The sequence below is a fragment of the Harmonia axyridis genome, chromosome 6, assembly GCF_914767665.1.
Source record: "Harmonia axyridis chromosome 6, icHarAxyr1.1, whole genome shotgun sequence".
Classification (NCBI taxonomy): Eukaryota; Metazoa; Arthropoda; class Insecta; order Coleoptera; family Coccinellidae; genus Harmonia; species Harmonia axyridis.
This window is the reverse complement of record NC_059506.1, coordinates 10,076,322-10,095,776: the sequence shown is the minus strand read 5'-3', so window position 1 is coordinate 10,095,776 and position 19,455 is coordinate 10,076,322. Positions and strand designations below refer to the sequence as shown.

Sequence of the window (19,455 nt, the reverse complement as noted above, 5' to 3'; positions counted from 1 at the left end):
ATTTGCATGTTTATTGATCGCAATCGCAATAAAATATGGAAATCAGCAGCGATAGTGTTATTCTATACGGTTGCCGAAAAAATATTGTACGCAACACGCCCGAAAATGGTTTTTTTGGACTCACAGACTTCCAGGGCTCGCTTACGCTCGTCATGGAATTTTGTCTATTCGTCCAAAAAAACCCTATTTCCCGGACTTGTTACGTAATAGTAATTTACGTAACAAGTCCGGAAAATAAGGCTTTTTTGGACGAATAGACAAAATTCCAGGACGAGCGTAAGCGAGTCCTGGAAGTCTGTGAGTCCAAAAAAAACATTTTCGGGCGTGTTGCGTACAATATTTTTTCGGCAACCATGTAAAATAACACTATCGCTGCTGCTTTCCATATTTTATTGCGATTGCGATAAAAAAAGATGCAAATTTTTGACAACTGATTTCAAATGAACTGTCAGCCGTTATCTCGGTTGCTATGGATTCTATGATTCTTTTCCGGCCTAGTCCGGGAAGTACGTACTTTCCGGACTAGGCCGGGAAATGCTACTTTCTCAGAGAAAAACCGTCCGGGAAGTGAGCACTTCCCGGACGGTTGCCGAAAAAATACTATTTTGATGGAAATTCGACATTCAGATGTCTCATCCGTCAGAGAACAATCACCTATCCTAATCCAATTGCATATGCTAACAAACTGAACTAAAATAAGTGCAATTGATCCTTCGGACCTTCGAGTATTAGAGATAAATCTCAAAATGCTTGAGTTGAGAAAAAACACAATGAATCATTTAATCGAAATCACTAGACCTATAAGAGCATGTTAAGTGAACCAAATTATATTTCAGTTCACATAACATTACTTTTTAGAAGTCCAGACTTCTGTGTTCATATACACATTTCAAAACCGATGTTTATTTATCATTTCTATGACAAATCACAATCCTGTATTGCACTATGTGTTGGTGAAAACTGTTGCGTGGGCGTCACTGATACCGAAACACTAGAATAGCTGCAACAACTGGAATGCGATGCATCACTATTGTTCCGACTCAAGTTTGGGTCAAGTTTATGTGTCTTTGAGTAAGGGGACTCTGATCTGGCGAACTGAACACACTGTAGGCGGAATGAATAGCAGAGTCGGGACTTGGGGTAGGTGGAACGTTGAGAGCTTTGTGCAGCATGTCTTCATGGCTTATCATCGGAACACAGGTGATGGGGTGACGTTGTCCAAGGAGGGGCGAATGACTGGGGGTGCTATGAAGTGAATAGTTGCCCATAGGAGGTTGCTTCATCCTTAGTTTAGGGCTGTCCTTAGAATCTAAGATGATCGTTGATGTTTGTTTTGTTTGCTGGGGTGTGGAAAGGTTTTCTGGTATCTGAAACAGACAACATACAATATAAGTAATATTTTCTTAGATATTGGAACCAGCAAGGATAAAAAAAAATTGAATATATTCCTAATGAAATCATAAGAAATATTCACATTATTATGGAACTCCAATTTGTCCTACATACATCGTCAACATTCTTGGACCTCTCTCATAAATTGTAAATATTTATCATGGCTGCTTTTTTGTATATTTAATCTTCATTTCTTTCAACTCAGTTAGTCATCCAGAAATGTTCACATAACAAGTTCCTCTCATTTGGATTACTAATTTTCTAAAAGTGGTGCTTACCGATTAAGCGTGTTTAAGTTTATCTTTCTCAATTTTTGAAATTATATTCCAACCATATTCATATCCATACTGTTTGAACATTAGAACTGGCAAAAAAATGTCAGTGTTCAATAGAGCAAGAGAAGTGGCTTTGCATGTTGAGGATCAATCGAATAATCAAATCGCGGTTAAACTAAGGACTCCCCGCGCTTCAGTTATCAGAAAAGTACAGTGTATCCCTAATTGGATGATATTTGAAAGCATCTTGAGACCGATCTCTATCAGAAAGAAGATCAGGATATCTTGAATCTTGATTCGTTTCAGAAATTGAATCGAATTAAATTTTTACTTATCTTCTAATTTTATCCTCAGTATGACAAATTCAAGGGATTAGCAAAATTTTTGGGTAGCCCAGCCATTTTGGGGGTGACTTTACCCTAGTTCAAACAATTACAATAATTGTGTAGTTTACATTAAAAGAGGGTTAATTAGTAGAAAACTTGATTATTGTTCCAACGTTATCATTAAAACGCAACTATTTAGCAATGAATACTGCCTCAGACACGAATTCAATCTGATAAGGTTTGATTTTGCTCAAATTTAGCTGGTGTTCGAGGTAGCTTGACTAAAGAAATGTCACCAATTTATAAAAAGTTGCTAATTCCTGAAGTTAACTGAATTTAGACGTGATATATCATATATATTGGGACTAAAACACGATGATGACACTATTTTCACTATTTAAGGATCTGAAACCTATTAAAGAAAGAACTTGAAACAACAGATAAAAAAAAATGGTTACACATATTGGCAGGATTCTAATTATAGCAGAGTGCACAAGAATAACAAATATTTAATTTATGTAAATAATAATTGTTCATGTATATTAGAATAAGTTTTGAGTTCGAATGAATATAGGCACCACGCACAGGTAATTTTTTAGAAATAAATTATTACCTCTGTGGTAAACATGTTTATTAATGTTACTGTATTGAATCATGAATAAACTTTATTATTATTATTATTATTATTATTAGTGGTGAGCCAAAGGTGACGAATAGCATGAACAAGCTGCACAGAATAAAACTCTTTCTACTTCGCGAAAGCTTATTTCGAAGCTTCTGACGCTTAGGAAAGTCACACAAAACAGTGGAGAAGTAAAAATTGGGGGCTAGAATATTTGCAGAATAAAACATTATTTATGATGCATTCAATCGTGACAGTTTGTGCTATTAAAAGTACTAAGATTTCTACTTTCAATTTTTAAAGAATATTTTGCAATTTCATGAGATTATTTGTAAATTCTAGTTACGTATCAAGAGGTGTCAATCACACGACTAGACCAAGATCAGAAGGAGAAATAGATGGTGAGCAGTACCACTTCGTTACTTATGATACCTTCAAAGATATGATGAGAAGAGGTATGTTTTATACTACATCGGAGTACTTCGGACATCTGTATGGCTTAGGTATGTCGTAAAAAATTATAATATTGTGTTTTAAAAATATAAGTAGGAGCGTTAAATGGCTTATTGGGTGTCATTTCCATCACTTTTCTGCTCTTAATACAAACAACTTCCGAGGTCCTCAATTCGGGTTCACGAAAATTACCGCACATCCCACAGACAACATATACTACCTTACAGGCTTTTCTAGGCCTCCCCTGTGATCATTCATGTAATAATAATAAGACCTAAGTTTGGGGTTGAAAATACTAACTTCAGACAGAATAATTAACTTGAAATAAATTCAAGTAATAAAGTTAAACTAGTTACCAAAATGAATTTAACTCAGAAAATAATGTATTTGAGATTCATATATAATTTACGGTTTCATAGGCTTGATTTCAGCAACATATAATGTATAATTCCACAATTATTTGAAGTTGAAAGTGTTGAAAAAAAAGTATTTTGTAGAATCATGGCAATGCACGCACATGTGAAATTTTGTGTAATCTGTGTATCCAATTACTTTAAAAATCAGTTCATGGATCCGAGTCTCCAGCTAGGTGTATCAGTGCTGCAAACAAGTATCGGAAAAAAGCCTTTGACGGGCGGACTAAAAATGTAACGGGGGGGTTAAATTTCTTAAAGATACCGAAGATGTATTATTACAAATTATTAAAAATACAAAAAAATGATCTTTTTCTACAATACTTAAATCTAGATTTCGACATTAGATATTATATGCAGGAAATAAGAATATTTTTTTAAGGTATTGGTTGGTTTAAATATTGAATGTGTCTTGAAATGTCATGAAATATTTCTTTTTATCATCATCTACAAAAAATTAAAGAAAAATCATTCGATATTTCGGAGATTCAGAATTGGATAATGCAGTGAAATACGCAGTTATAATATCAAAAGAGCATAGACAATATTCGATTATACACCGATTCACGGGACGTATTTCGCGAAACATCACGAAAGCGCAGCTCGTGTGGTGTTTCGCGAACTACGTCGAGTGAAGAGGTTCGTATAATCGAAAAATATTGTCTTAGTCCTATTATATAATGGTTTGACAAAGAAAAAACTGCAGTTTGCTTCCACGACAACCATCGGCTTCATACTCAAAATCGCGAAAAACCGCCCAAAATAGCGGTAATTAAAAGTTTTTCGCCTATAACGACAACAAAGCTTTTTTAAAGAAAATTATTGTATAGTAAATTGCAGCTTAAGCTAATACCTACAAAACAAATCTGAAATCAGACTATTTCTTGCGGAGTTATGATATTTTTAAATATGGCGACATGTAGCTAAAAACGCGAAAATCACCTCGAAAATATTTGATGGTGGCCTATTATACTTCTTTCACTCCTATAGTTAAATATTAATTATTTTTTATATACAGCTCACATTATCAAACGTCAATGAGGCACCTGCTCACCTATTAGGTCACTTCACAAGTACTCTCTTTCTGAAATCTCAACGAAAAATCAAATTTAGGTATCGTGCTAAAAATTTTTGTACAATTGGCCATTTTTACTGAACTGCCGACCGTCAATGAGGAATGTGAGCATTTTTGACTCCACTCTGTCAAGTACAGTTTATACAAGGAGTTGATTGTAATAAACGACAATTTAGTTTTAGCTTATGTTTATTGACAACTTATTATTATCATACACTTTCATATTATATTATAGATATTATTGTAGAAAGTAGACAACTCAACCCGAATTGTAATTGGGTACAGCTCCACCTGAAAACAGAGAAAACAGGGTCTATAGACCTATTCTTTCTTCAGAGATCAAAAAAAAATAGTTTCATTCAAGTAATTTCATGAGCAGGTTTACAGGATACCACATTACTTACCAATCGTCATCCTTTTGTCTGCTATCGTTGTAAACCAGATGGACCCGGTTTATCGAGAGAGGACAATTTTGGGCGTTTATAACAGGGTTCCCATGGGGGTTTTGCTAGTCCCCTATCGGGCGCCTCCCCAGGTGGCGGATAGGGGGATGCCTCCCAGATATGGGTGGTACCGAGGAAATCAAATACTCGGGGTGGACCAAAACTAGCAATTTTTTCCAGGCAGCGTCTGACCCAGAATGGGCGGCTTACCGTCAGCGTCTGCTCCAGATTGGGCGGCTGAACTACAAACTCACCAACACGTCTAGCCAGCGAGGTGTTTTACGGCTAAATACCCCTTCTGGAAAATGTCAGTTGCTAAAACTGAATTACCCCAGGCGAGTAGGAGAATATCTCCAGAATCTCGCACTGATGATTAATCAGTCTGTCCCATGGATTCTGGGGGGACAAACATCTGAGGAAGAGAAAGATGCACTGCAGCACAAACCAGACACTACACATCGCAACGTTCAACACACGATCCCTATTGTCACAGGAACGGCTCACCGAACTTGGGTGCGAAGTTGCAAATATTAAGTGGGATGTTATAGGCCTCAGTGAAGAACTCATCACACTAAAATCAGGACACAACTTATACTATGCGGGCGAAGAGGGCAAGTCTAGTGGAGGAACGGGATTCCTAATACATAAGCGCCATAACGCAAACATAGTCTCCTTAAAGAAAATTTCTACCAGAGTAATCTGTCTTGTTCTGAAGCTGACCGCGAGATACAACATCAAGATCATACAGATATACGCACCTACGACTAGATGTGATGACGAAGAGGTAGACAGTCTCTATGATGATATAACTACGGCTCACAGATAAGCAAACACAATTTACGGTTCTGTGTGGGGATTTCAATGCTAAGATGGGAATGAAGCAGGACACCGCTGAAACCCCATTGGCTAACTTTGGATCACCAGGTAGAAACGAGCGAGGTGAAATAATGCTGGACTATTTGCTACAGAATAACCTGTTTCAAATGAACAGCTTCTTCAAGAAAAAATTAAATAGAAGATGGACATAGCAAAGCCCAGATGGTCGTACAAAAAAATGAAATAGACTATATTATAACGGACAGAAAACGCATCGTTAGTGATGTGACAGTATTGAATAGGTTCTCCAGGGGAAGTGACCACAGACTCGTACGAGCTAAAGTAGTTATTGATATCGATAAAGAACGGCATATAATGGTCAAGAAGGAAACAAATAAACCTTGGAAGACACCAGCAGATATAGAGAGATTCCAGATTCCCTATAGAAGCTACGAAGAAGATGACAACACTCTCAATGACATATTTACCAGCGCCATGCTAGAAAGCCAAAAGAAATACTGCGCAAAAACAAAAAAGGAAGAAATATTGAGCCAAAATACAAGGCAAATGATCCAAGAAAGAAGAGACTTCAGGAGTAAAGGAATAGTTGACAACAACGAGCAAAAAGAAGCAAATAAAAAGGTGGCGAAAGCCATAAGACGTGACAGTAGAGCATTCAATACGGGTCACATCCAACAAACGATCGAAGATAATAAAAGTATGAAGATTATGAGAAGGAAACTTGGAATCGGGAAAAACCATATAATCAAGCTAAAGAACAAACAAGGTATGACAACTACAAATAGAGAAGAAATCCTAGAAATAGTAGAAAACTTTTACCAGACACTGAGTACAAGCCAAAGCGAAGATACATTGAACTCTATCACGGAACCGGATATAGTGACAGCCAAAAAAAGAATTGTGAACGAAGGTTCAGAAAAATTGCCATGCATCACAATAGAAGAAATAAAGCTCGCGCTAAGAAGAACAAAGAATAACAAAGCTCCCGGAGAAGATAATGTAGTTGTAGATGCAATAAAAATCGATGGTCCGCGTTTACTAGAAAAGATCAGAGTGCTATTTAACTTGTGCATATACAATGGTACAATACCAGACGAATGGCACAATGCTATTGTAATACTACTCCATAAGAAAGGTGATGTTGGGGATTTGCAAAGAAAATTTGAGTGGACTGTATTTAGAGTTAAATCTTATCCCAACACAGTATGAAAACGAAAAGGACAAGTGAAACCAAAGTAATAATAAAATAATATTCTTACCTAGAAGTGGGTGAACTTAAGTTATGGATCTTGCAGCAGTCCTCAGCTTCCAGAAGCAGATTGATTGAGCTCGACAAACTGAACCAGAAGTGGTAGATCCTTTATGATTGACAAGCTGGAAAATTATTAATTCGACCCCACTTATCCTTAGGAATGTCACAGAGTACGCCACTGGTGACAACTTTATTTCTCAAACGGAGTCTTTTGATTTAATGTTTATGGAACAGAAACACTGTATTTCTGATATACACAACTTCGATTGTCAGCGAACAATGCGTTGAAAATGCGATATTTTCCGAAATTTGTGTACGTAAATTAGAACAATAATTATATCAATATTTGGTAGCAGAATGGAAACAATCAAATCTTTCGTATAAGACGTAAAGAATGATACTGACTGATATGGAAATCACAACATGTGCGCTAAGCGGCAGAGATCACAGCTGTTTTAAAATTACGATAAATACTACATTAAAATTCATTCAAAATTTAATAACTGAAAATTGAAAAGTTTTGAGACAATTGAATTAGAAAAAAAAAGAACGTTCACTTGGCGTGAACATAACCGCCCACCTAAAATTTACCTAATTTTACAGACCAACGACATACACGAAGAAATAATGGAAACGATGAAATTAAATACCTTATTACCTTAAAGGTTGAGTCGCACCAATTTTGTCAGCGCTCTCGTATATTGACCAGTTGCGGTCTTAACAGATGCTACACGAATGATACCATCAGGTCTTGGATATAATTTCAATATACGCCCGATAGGCCAAGTGGCAGGACTTGATTCAATGCCCTTTATAAGGATTAAATCTCCTTCAGACGGACAAACATTTTTTGAATGCCACTTATTGCGTTGAAGCATGGTGTGTAAATATTCACTTGACCACTTTTTTCAAAACTGTAATTTTTTATGTTGTTCCCAACGATTGAGAGGAATTTTGAACTCGTCATAGGATAACTCGGGACTAGATAAGAGGGGGGCACCTATCAGGAAATGTCCTGGAGTAAGAAAATCGACAGACTCAGAGGGGTCTGTAGATAATGGACATATCGGTCTACTGTTTAGTACAGCTCCAATACGAGCAAAAATTGTTGCCAATTCCTCAAATGTACAGGCAGTTGTGCCCAACAGTTTGAAAAGAAGTCTTTTTGCCGACTTCACACCGGCCTCTGAGAGGCCACCGAAATGAGGAGCATATGGGGGGATGAATTTCCATTTAAAGGATTCAGATGCTAATTTTTCGGAAATATCTGAATTATTTTGACCTAAAAAGTGACCAACCTTAGAAATATAACGCGCAGAACCTACAAAATTTTTACCGTTATCTGACCAAATCTCTTGGGGTAAACCTCTTCTTGCAATAAATCTATCCAAGGTTGATAGAAATGCCTCTACATTGAGAGATGACACGAGTTCTAAATGAACTGCCTTACTACCTACCTTACTGAATGGTCGTGCAATATTCACTCTTTGTGACGGTAGAGGAGCCATTAAGGGTTGATAAGAAGCACCACGAAATCTAGTGCAAGTGATGCATTTTCTGATGTATTCTCGCACCAAACTTCTGAGAGACAAAACCCAATAACTTTGCCGAATCAAACTCATAGTCGTGTTCGGACCTGAATGTAGAGAAATCAAATGAAAATGGTTGCAAATTAATCGAGATAATACACACTTTTTTGGAAGGAGAATAGGGTGCTTTGCATTCTCAGATAAACAAGAATACTGTAGCCTACGCCCACCCTGATCAATCCCGCAGAGTCGATATAAGGACTCAAGTTTCGAAAAGATTTTTCAACTGATTTTTTTTGTGATAAACTCTGACTCAATTGATCAAAGTGGTGATTTTGAGTAATCAAAATAATGGAATGTAGAGCTTCTTTGAGCTCAGCTTGTGAAAGTGGACCAGACAAACGTGTTTTCGAGTTCAGACAATTATAAGTGAATCTCCTAACGTAAGCAAATACTCTTTTCAGCCTATTCAAACTTGAAAAGGTATCCAAAATATTTATAAATTGGTTAGTTGTAGGTTTGGTTGCAATAGCAACATGAAGACTTGGTTTCAACTCAGGTAATAAGCAAGTTTCAATGTCAGAAATGACAAAGGGTGTTGGCCAATTAATAACAGGCATCGACAGAAATTCAGGACCATGAAACCAAAATTTTTGAATTTCCGGGTTCATGAACTGTTGAGGGGTGAGACCTCGTGAAAGCAAATCGGCGGGGTTGGAAGCAGTTTGGATATGATGCCATGAAGCACCCGGAACATAATCGTTTATTGCGACTACTCGATTTGCAACATACGTTTTGAGCCTATGAGGCGGGGTTTTTATCCATGAAAGGACAGTTTGAGAGTCGGAAAATAAACGAACCCCAGACATTGGCACTGGAAATACATTTTCCAAAATAACCTTGACCAGTTTGGTCAACAAGACTGCAGCAGATAGTTTCAGTCGAGGGATAGACAGAGTTTTCAATGGAGCCACTTTGGTTTTTGCAATCCAAAGATGGGCGTATATGTGATTCTTGAATTTTACGGATATGTATATAGTGGCTGCGTAAGCTTTCTCGGAAGCATCACAAAATCCCGCTAATATAACGCTACTTTCAGGAGCAGAAATAATAGACCGTGGAATTTTAATATTTGATAGCAACTGAATTTCATTCACTATTTTCATCCAGTCACCATGACAAGCATCTGACAAGGGGTCATCCCAATCATGTTTTTCCGACCATAATTTTTGTATTGAAAGCTTCATCGAAATTACAATAGGTGATAAAAAGCCTACTGGATCGAATATACGTGCAATGTAGGATAAAATTGAACGTTTACTTGGTTTTTCATTGAATTCATGTACCTTAAAAACCAAAGAATCTACCGCTGGAATCCAACTCAAACCCAAAATTTTTATTCCCATGCTATCATCATTAAAATCTAACTTAGCCTCAATATGATCAGGGGGCAGGTCATTCAAAATATCGGGACAGTTGCTCGAAAACTTTTTCAAAGAAAATCCGCCTTTCTTCAACATTTCCTGAAGCTCATCACGCAGTTCGATAGCTTCCTGAAAATTAAAGGCACCGGTTAAAATGTCATCTACATATATATCATCATCTAAAACTTTAGATGCTCTAGGAAAATCCTTTCCCTCGTTAAATACGAGTTGTTTCAACACTCGTAAAGCCAAGAACGCCGAAGGTTTCAAACCATAAGTGACGGTGTTCAATTCGAATTCTGTTACAGGCTGATCCGGGGATGAACGCCAATATATATGTTGAAATTTGCGGTCTGAAGGACATACTAGAATTTGTCTGTACATTTTCTCCATATCTGCACAAATTACTATAGGATACATTCTGAATGAAAGTAAAATTATTTGAATATCTTTCTGTAATTTGGGACCTCCCAACAACATATCATTCAACGATTCACCCAAACTATCCAAATCCGAGGCGTTAAATACAACTCGCAACTTCGTGGTTGAGCTAGAGTCTTTACGAATAACATGATGCGGTATCACATAACTATTGGAAGTTTTGGCACGTGACATATGATTCAATTTCAAATCTAAGTATATATAAAACCGCTTGCACATATACGTCAAACTCTAAACGTAAAATCACAGCCCAAACGGGACCATCTAGAGCAAAAATGACAAGAATAAGACCCCCCTCAAAATCGTCTGGAGATCCCGGGAAAAATCCCAAACCTTCGATTCTCCCCGCGGTTTTCGAGTATACGGGGTGTTTCGGATCATTTTGACATTTCAGGTCCCATATTTCTGTGGTATCTGTGGACAATTTGGCTGTCAGTGTCATGTTAATAAATATTCCATTTCGATATATGAAAGTTCTTGAAAAAGTTTGCAGTTTCCAAAATTGTTATTCAATATTTAAATAAATGCCGACAGATAAAATGCAAAGTCTTCGGCGAATCGAAAATTCGATAGATATTTGTCAAAATTTGGAAATGAACATTTATATCATCGAATGCATTTTCCTCAATTCAGGTTTGTTTTAAGTGTTTGTATCATTCAATTGGATATGATTGTTACTTTATTTCAGGAATTTTTCGTTTATTTTCCACAAACTATAAAACTACATTCTCTTTCGTGAGAATTTGAATCTATTGCGACAGAAGATGGAACTACAAAAGAGAACAGAAGCTTCATCTGATCATGTATTAAACAGATAGAAAAACTCCTTATAGATAATTCACAATTGGCTTTATTACTGGAAAAAGAGCCAGGTTAGTCAGATGACATTTAAAAATTTCCATGTGTTTTTGGAATATCTAAAATATACACTTTTACGACAGAAGAGTACAAAAATATAAATGATCAATCCGTTTTTGAAGAATTTGAGTGCAGTGCTGTTGAATTTATAATGAATAAGTCAAATCGTTGTGAAATCTTCCATACGAATAATTTCAACTATATATTATCTATTATATTATTTGCCGCTCAACTGAAACATGTAGTAATAAACCTTGGAAATTAGAGACTCAAACTTTTTACCTGATTTCTCAAAAAGGTTCCACCAAGATATTAAAATTTCTTATGAGGTAACATAAGCCATGGGTATTTGAAAGGCAAGTCTATTCATTCTGTCTCTTTTTAGTTTGTTTATTAAAGCTATACTAGGATATACATATAAAAAATCAGTTGAAATACTAGTCAAAATGTTACGAAAGAAATAAAATTCAAAGGATCATTCAGTATATGAAGAATTTCAACATGGCAGTTACTTTTGAAATTGGTATCAATTTTCCAGCAATTCAATGTAGGTATAAAATACTTTGAAAAGTAACTATTCATCAAAACTTTCCATTTCATGAATGAATGATTAAACTTGTATAAACATGTAGATACCTATTTCACTAAAGTTTTCAATCGTTATAGGAATAGTTGCTCTATGGCCAGTTCGAAAATCCTACTGATTTATTCATTGCTTTTAATTTTGGTGAAAATTAAATTATTAATTGATTCATATCCAAAGTTAACATTTGAAAAAATTCAAGTCACTGTAGATATCGAACCCACTAACATGGGTCAATAGTATTGGCTGATACAATTTTAGTACCGAGGCAGTCATTTCAAATACTCAACACATCTTCTGACTGAAGTAAAACTTGAACAATGATCTTTTTTTACTTGCATTTTGAAATGAATTTTGCACTTTTTCAGTGTTCAATAATGAGATAATTATTAAATTGACTCAAGAGATTAACAATATGCTTTATCAGGATTAGTTAATACTGCTAAAGACGTTAATAAATAAACCTATTAATTTCTTATATGGTTCATCATTACAACTCTCTTTTGTTGAATCAAATTTCAATTAAGTTTTCAAAGGAGTGATATTCAGCCCTAAACATTTTTTAGCTTTCCCTAAATTCTTTATGATTAAATTATCATTTGAATTTTCTATCAGATATTATATTCATTCAGAATTAACATTAGTTAAAACGAAAAAGTAATCCACGTACAATGCAGCAACAGTTAGTAAGTTATTTTTTGATTTTATGTAGATACAATGCTCAATTGTTGATCTTTTTTAACTAATATCTATCAAAATTTTATTTACTATATATATTGCCCTGTTCAATTTACTTCTGAGTAAAACCCAGAGCTACAAGCTTGCTCTATAACGTAGCGAACCATCATTCAGCTGTCCTCCACTAAATCAGAATTATCTAGTGAAATTTCTATATCATCCCTTATCTATGATAACTACATCTCGACTGGTATTAATGAAATTGTTACCTGTATCCCTTTGATCATTCACCAGAACCCATAAAAATCATTTTTGTCCCTATACCTTCAAGAACAGAAGAGTATGCAAAATTCATCGATACAATTTTCAGATTCTAAAAACGCCTTAGTTCTTCAGGAATGTCCAATTGGTCTTTCAATATTATAAATTATTGAAAATAACCTACTATTAACCAAATTTTTAGATTTCAAAAGGTGTCTAAATATATACACCCTATATAATTGTTGATTATATATTGTATTTCTTAATAAATTATGGAATAGAAGAATAATTTGTTGCTCAACTGAAAAAAGTATTGATGAACCTTGGAAATGAGGGACTTCTTATAACCTGATTTCTCAAAGATGTTATACCTAAATATGATTGCTTGTAAGGCAACATAAGCCATGGGTTTTTGAAAGGTAGATCTATTCATTCTGCCTCTTTTCAGTTCATTATAGCTATACTGAATATTCCTAAAACAACATTTCACTGTAGGTCTTTTCATAGATCTTATCGAATGATCATTTAAATTCAATATTCGTCAAAACTGAAAATAAACATTGAATGCAGTTTCTTTATTTCAAGTAGTATTTCTATTGACTGATAATAACTCTCACATTTTGATTATGCATTTTTCCCAAATTTTTTAAAGAAAGAAATTGCCATTTCTAGAGAAATGAGAATTTCAGATCTCAAAATGTCTCATTTCTCCAAAAATGACTAATTACTATTTCAAATATATATAATAGTTGATCAAATATTGTGTATTTCTTTACAAATTAGTAAATAATTTGAAGCTTTAATCTCAATTTTCAGACTTGAATTGGTCCAACATCTCTAGATATTTCTAATTGATATTCGACAAATAAATATCCTGTATAATTATCCATCCAAATCCTGTATAATAATCCATCTTCTGAAAAGAAAAACAGGTGAATGTTTACTATATAGAATTAATTTTAATTTTAAGGTAAATGTTTACTATATTAATTAATTTTAATAATGATTCAAAAGTGATGAAATTTAGCTTACTTACTAATTTTGGGTATTAGATCACGAATCCGGTGACATAAATTCCTCAATGGTTTTTTTTTTTAAATTTGTACAATTGGCTTGATGAAGGTGAGGTTATCCACATTAATAGCTAGTTTTCTTGTATTTTATCAACTGATTCTCGTTAGAAATGATTAATTAATCATATTTCAAGCTTTTCCCTAAAAAAAAATGGCTTTTTTTCGTCAAAAACTACTATTTTATTCATTGTTTATATCCGGTGGCGGCCATTATGTTCAATACGTAACGTCTGTCAAATGCGAAACAATCTGCAACGTTGCCAGTATGCCCAGATCTTCTTGATGGGATCGGTCTTTACTTGGCAGAAATTCATATTAATAAATTGTTTGAGATTATGACGTTTTATAAAACTGTATGGAAACTCATAACATGACAAGTCTACAGGGTGGCCACTTTTTTAATGGGATTGTATTGGTAACTTTTAAACCATAAGAGTTAGAAAGTCGGTCAAATGGAGAAAAAGTTGCATGCATAGAAGCATTATTATTGAGATATAAGAAAAGTAAATTATGTCATTTTGATTTTTCTTTTTTTCCCACTTTATTTCAAATATCATCAAAAAATGTTACAGGAATTTTTTATTCGACAGTAAATTATCCTCAATTTGATGTAATCAGATTTCGTTTCCAACGTTTCGTATTCTCTGGGACACCCTCAACCTCAATTTCTTCAATACGGACCTGCATATTTTATGACATTTTTCGAAATAACTTTTAACGCTGAATTCAACGATATATCATACAATATCATTCAAAGTAGATTTTCAGGTGATTTTGACCCTTATCCAATTTTCTTTGGGTCGGATCTGTATTACCTTTATTCAGTTTAATTGACAACATGCAATATGCAATAAATTTCGATAAGAAAGTCAACTTACCCATCTTGAACTAAATGGAACATAATAGAATCAAAGCAAGAAACCAGTATACTGGTTTCTTGGTTCTTCTTTTATAATATAATCATTTAAATATTTCAATTCATAATAATTAAACGAAAGTATCATTTAACGAAAGAAAAATCAGATGATTATTCGAAAGTAAATGAAAATTAATGAAGTAAGTGTTTGAAATGTCCACCATTTTGTAAAATACACTTTACTGTTCTGGAACCCATACTTCTTATACATTTGCTTGTTTGGTCTCCTTGAATACCTTTCGAAACATTCTCAATTTTCTCGCGAGGTATCACTATTGTTGTGTTTGTCATTTGTTCCCTTGAAACAAATTACAGAATCGAACTTTATTTTGAGATCATTACGATATAATTTGTGCAAGGCTTGGTATTCAAATTTAAAATCATTGTATTCGCGTCTGTTGACTATTTTATTAACAGCAGTTTTTGAAAAATTCCATTCACTGGCCACAGTTCTCGATTTTTTTCTGGGTTCGATTGAATTTGGGTCAGAACATTGATATCGTTAATAAACTTATTTTTTCTTACATACACATTAAATTTGGATGAGAGTCAAAATCATCTGAAAATCAACTTTGAATGACATTGTGTGATATATCGTTGAATTCAGCGTTAAAAGTTATTTCGAAAAATGTCATAAAATATGCAGGTCCGTATTGAAAAAAATGAGGTTGAGGGTGTCCCCGAGGGTGTCCCAGAGAGTTCGAAACGCTGGATACGAAATCTGAATACGTCAAATTGAGGATAATTTACTGTCGAATAAAAAATTCATGTAACATTTTTTGATAATATTTTAAATAAAGTGGGAAAAAAAGAAAAATCAAAATGACATAATTTACTTTTTTTATGATATCTCAATAACCGGCCCTGATAATCTCGATTTGTTTGAACTGCTTTATAATGCTTCTATGCATGCAATTTTTTCTCCATTTGACCGACCTTCTAACTCTTATGGCTTAAAAGCTACCAATACAATCCCATTAAAAAAGTGGCCACCCTGTAGACTTGTCTTGTTTGGTTTCCAAAATAGTTCTTTAGTAATCTTCCATTCAACTCTTTCTTAGTACCTATCCTCTCAATTAATTTTTACTTTAATCTTTAATAACAGTAATTAATGATTTTTCAATACTTTCAATCGGTTTGTCAATCAGAAATGCTTGACTGTGTAGAAATAGAGTATAAAGTTCTAATAGAGAGTCAAAAAAAATCGGTTACAGCTTTTAAGGCCTTTTTTTCAGCTGAGAAATTTTTTTTCAATGGCACCCATAGCTTCAGCAAGCGTTCAATAGCTAGAACTAGTGAAAGCCATCGAATTCTAGAATAAGAAAGAACATTGCTGTAAGTTGTTTCTGCATACTCACGAAAACCTTTCATCGTTCGACCCTTACAAAAAATATCGAAAAATATTTGAAAATTTTAAGACCCATAGAATGCACAGAAATTAAAATCATATCGGCGGAAGTGGAAGCAGTATTGTGAAGTCTATGCGCTGGACAACCGATAGTTTCATTGTCGAATTAAAAAAAAACTCGCCTTTATTTTACTTCGAAGTAAGTACCGCACTGACAGCGAAAATATTTTATATGGAAATATTAAGGTACTCTAAGGATTCAATATAAAATAAAGTGATTGCATAAGATGATTTTTTTGGACAATTTTAATAATTTTATTTTCAATCCTTCGGTTTCTGAAAAATAATGTTTGAGCAACGGAAACAGCATTTCAGATTTATGATTACTGGAATCCGTTGAGATTCCATGAAAACAAATTTTGTCTCACCTACACTATATAAGGAAATATGAATCTCATAACGGTCAAATTACTGACCGGGACAATTGAATAACTAACCGGGACACGGGGACTCAATGGTCCAAACCGGGACGTATGGCAGCTAATCGTGAATAACTTTATGATGCAGATACAAATCGACTAACACGTCGCTGGCGTTATGTTCACAAATACCTAAACTTATTGTGTGACATCTACGTTATATTTATTTCTACTACCACTTACCGTTACAGCCATCTATTGCAAAACGGCGCGCCGTTGCCGCGGCGGCAGCAAAGTTGTACGCCTTATATAAATATTCATATGAATATCTAAATATAAATATTTTTGAGAGGTTAGGCTTGGTATCGGTGTAACATGGGATTTGGTCTCATAGAAAAACTCGAAGCCCAAAATGGCGAACCCCCTCAAAATTTAAGGCTAGGACCGCCCTTGATTTGTCGTCATGAAAAGTTATTTGCATCAAATATTTTCATGTGAGCAAGGGCGAAACGGTATATTCTAGGAAAAAAATCATATAGAATTCCAACCTAGAATCAGCATAGTATACCGAGTGAATCGTCTGAAATCAGCTAACGATACAAGGTTTCGGAAAAAAAGCTTTTATTTTCTAGCCGGATACCCAGTGAAGGATCTACCGGCATAGTGACGGGGTCCAAGGGGCGGAGCCCCTTCGGCGAGCAGAGCGAGTATTCTGACATAAAGTCGTTATATAAATTCAAGGAAGCTTCGTCTTTCATCAATCGATTTTCGAGAGAGAAGTAAGATTTCAATGATCTTTTCGAATTAAAAGAAAGCACTGGATTTGGATTATCCAACTTGAATGGTGATGACACTACATAGCGACCACTTTCGTCACGAAAATGAATAGATACGAAATGTTTTTCCACGTAATCATCTACAGGATCTATAATATTATTTTCTCTAATTCTGTGGTTATTTCGTTCATTCTTCCACATCTTGTAGAACAAAATCGTGCGAGAATATATCAGAAACGCACAGTTTTCATGGTTATATTTTATTATTCTATGTTGGTTCTCCGAACTTTCCGCCACGGCTTTATCTGTCAATTCATCAATTTGCCTTAAAGAAATCAGTTCTGCCAACCAACATTTTTCAATGCAAAAATCACTAAAATATATTTATGGAAATATTTCATTCATTTCAATGAAAATGCAATGAATTAGAGAAAATAATGTATAATACTCGCACAGAAGGCTCATTCTACCACTCGTTCATTCCAAAACTCGCCACTTCGTGGCTCGTTTTTGAATTTTGAACTCGTGGAAGAATATCAATGCCTTCTGCACTTGTATTATAAATAACTATTCTCCAACTTCTTCCAACGGCCAAAAAAATCTGTTCGCTGAGATCAGATTGAGTCAAAAGTACTGACTTCTTAGAGGAACACATTTCATTTATGGGACCTATGATTGTCCAACCGAAAAATGTATTTACGGCAGTAGGATATCCAGGAGACGAAATACGACCGTCACGTTCAAAAACTATAGAATAAGTATCAGCACCTAGGAGAATATCTATGAAATGTTTCGTCAGCCAAATTCAAGTGCTCGAAATATTTAATTATTTCCTGTGACAAAGGGGCAGAAGGTATATTGTTGGTAATTTCAGGTAACACAACAGCGTGTACTTGTAAGTACTCCAATCCCGTTCTGGGATACAACTTGCAATCTATTAAACCTAATGGTTGCGCATTGGTCTGACCAATACCAGAAATAGACACATTGATTGAATTAATTCCCAAACCCAATTTTCTCACTAGTTTCTGACTGATAGCAGAAAAAAAAAAAAAAAAAATTTGAGACCCTGGATCTAACACAGCTCTAACTTGGAGCTTTGTACCGTCAGCAGATTCAATTCTAGCCTGAACAGTACCAAAAAGCACTTGTCCAACACAAATAGACTTTTTATTGATATGATATGAATTGATAATTTCATTGGGGGTAGCAGATTCAGATTCCGAAACTTTACTTTCAATGTGGAGGCTGTTATTGTTCGGGATGTCAGATAGATTATCTGACTGATTGATTATCTGGATGGAGGCTAGTATGGTGACGAGTTGATTTGCATACTCTACATGAATTTTTGGAAGCACAGTATTTAAAATTGTGAAGTCCAAGACAGTTGAAGCAACGTTTGCAGTTTTTTAAATAATCAAATTTAGCTTGCCTCGACATTTTTATATAAGATGGACATGCAAACAGTGGATGAGTATCATTACATTTTGGGCAATGAAGAATTCTTGAGTTCACTGAACGAGATGGTCCATTGAGGGAATGATCCTGAGAAGAACCAGCAGAACTTGCGAGCAAAACATTTTTTGTTTTATTTTTAAAAGAGTGAAATGAACTTGAACCAGTTGATTTATTTGAAGATTTAGAAGAGTTCTGTTCGCAAAACTCCTGAGCTTTGAGTTGTTTCGTGACAAAATCTATCAAAGACTTATATTCAGGAATATCAGACGAGCCCAATTGTCTTTCAAATGCTTTTCTAGTATAATGATCAACGTTACGTAATGCTAGTGAAAACAAAAGAAAATCTGATAAATCTTTTAAGTTTAGAGCTTTTATTGCGTTAACTGAGGTTTGATGACAATTCAAGAATTCTTTGAGATGTGTTACAGAATTATTTGTTGAAGCCTTGAAATTCAATATTTCATTTAGGTACATAGTCGCCAACATTCTTGGATTTTGATAACGTGACTTCAAGCTTTCATATGCCATGTTCAGTCGTGAACTACGGTCGTATTTCTTCTCGAACGACCCCGGTAGAATCTGATTTCGTATCGGCTGTCAGCG

General features: G+C 34.8%; 1 protein-coding gene across 1 annotated transcript in view; it reads left to right on the top strand.

The window, feature by feature from the left end:
* The window catches only part of LOC123681922 (leucine-rich repeat and guanylate kinase domain-containing protein-like), a 214,417-nt gene that overhangs the window by 83,223 nt on the left and 111,739 nt on the right, over positions 1 to 19,455 (top strand). The window contains exon 7 of the mRNA XM_045620287.1: positions 2,958 to 3,118. Within this exon, the coding sequence (XP_045476243.1) occupies positions 2,958 to 3,118 (161 nt within the window). The remainder of the gene's footprint in view (positions 1 to 2,957; positions 3,119 to 19,455) is intronic.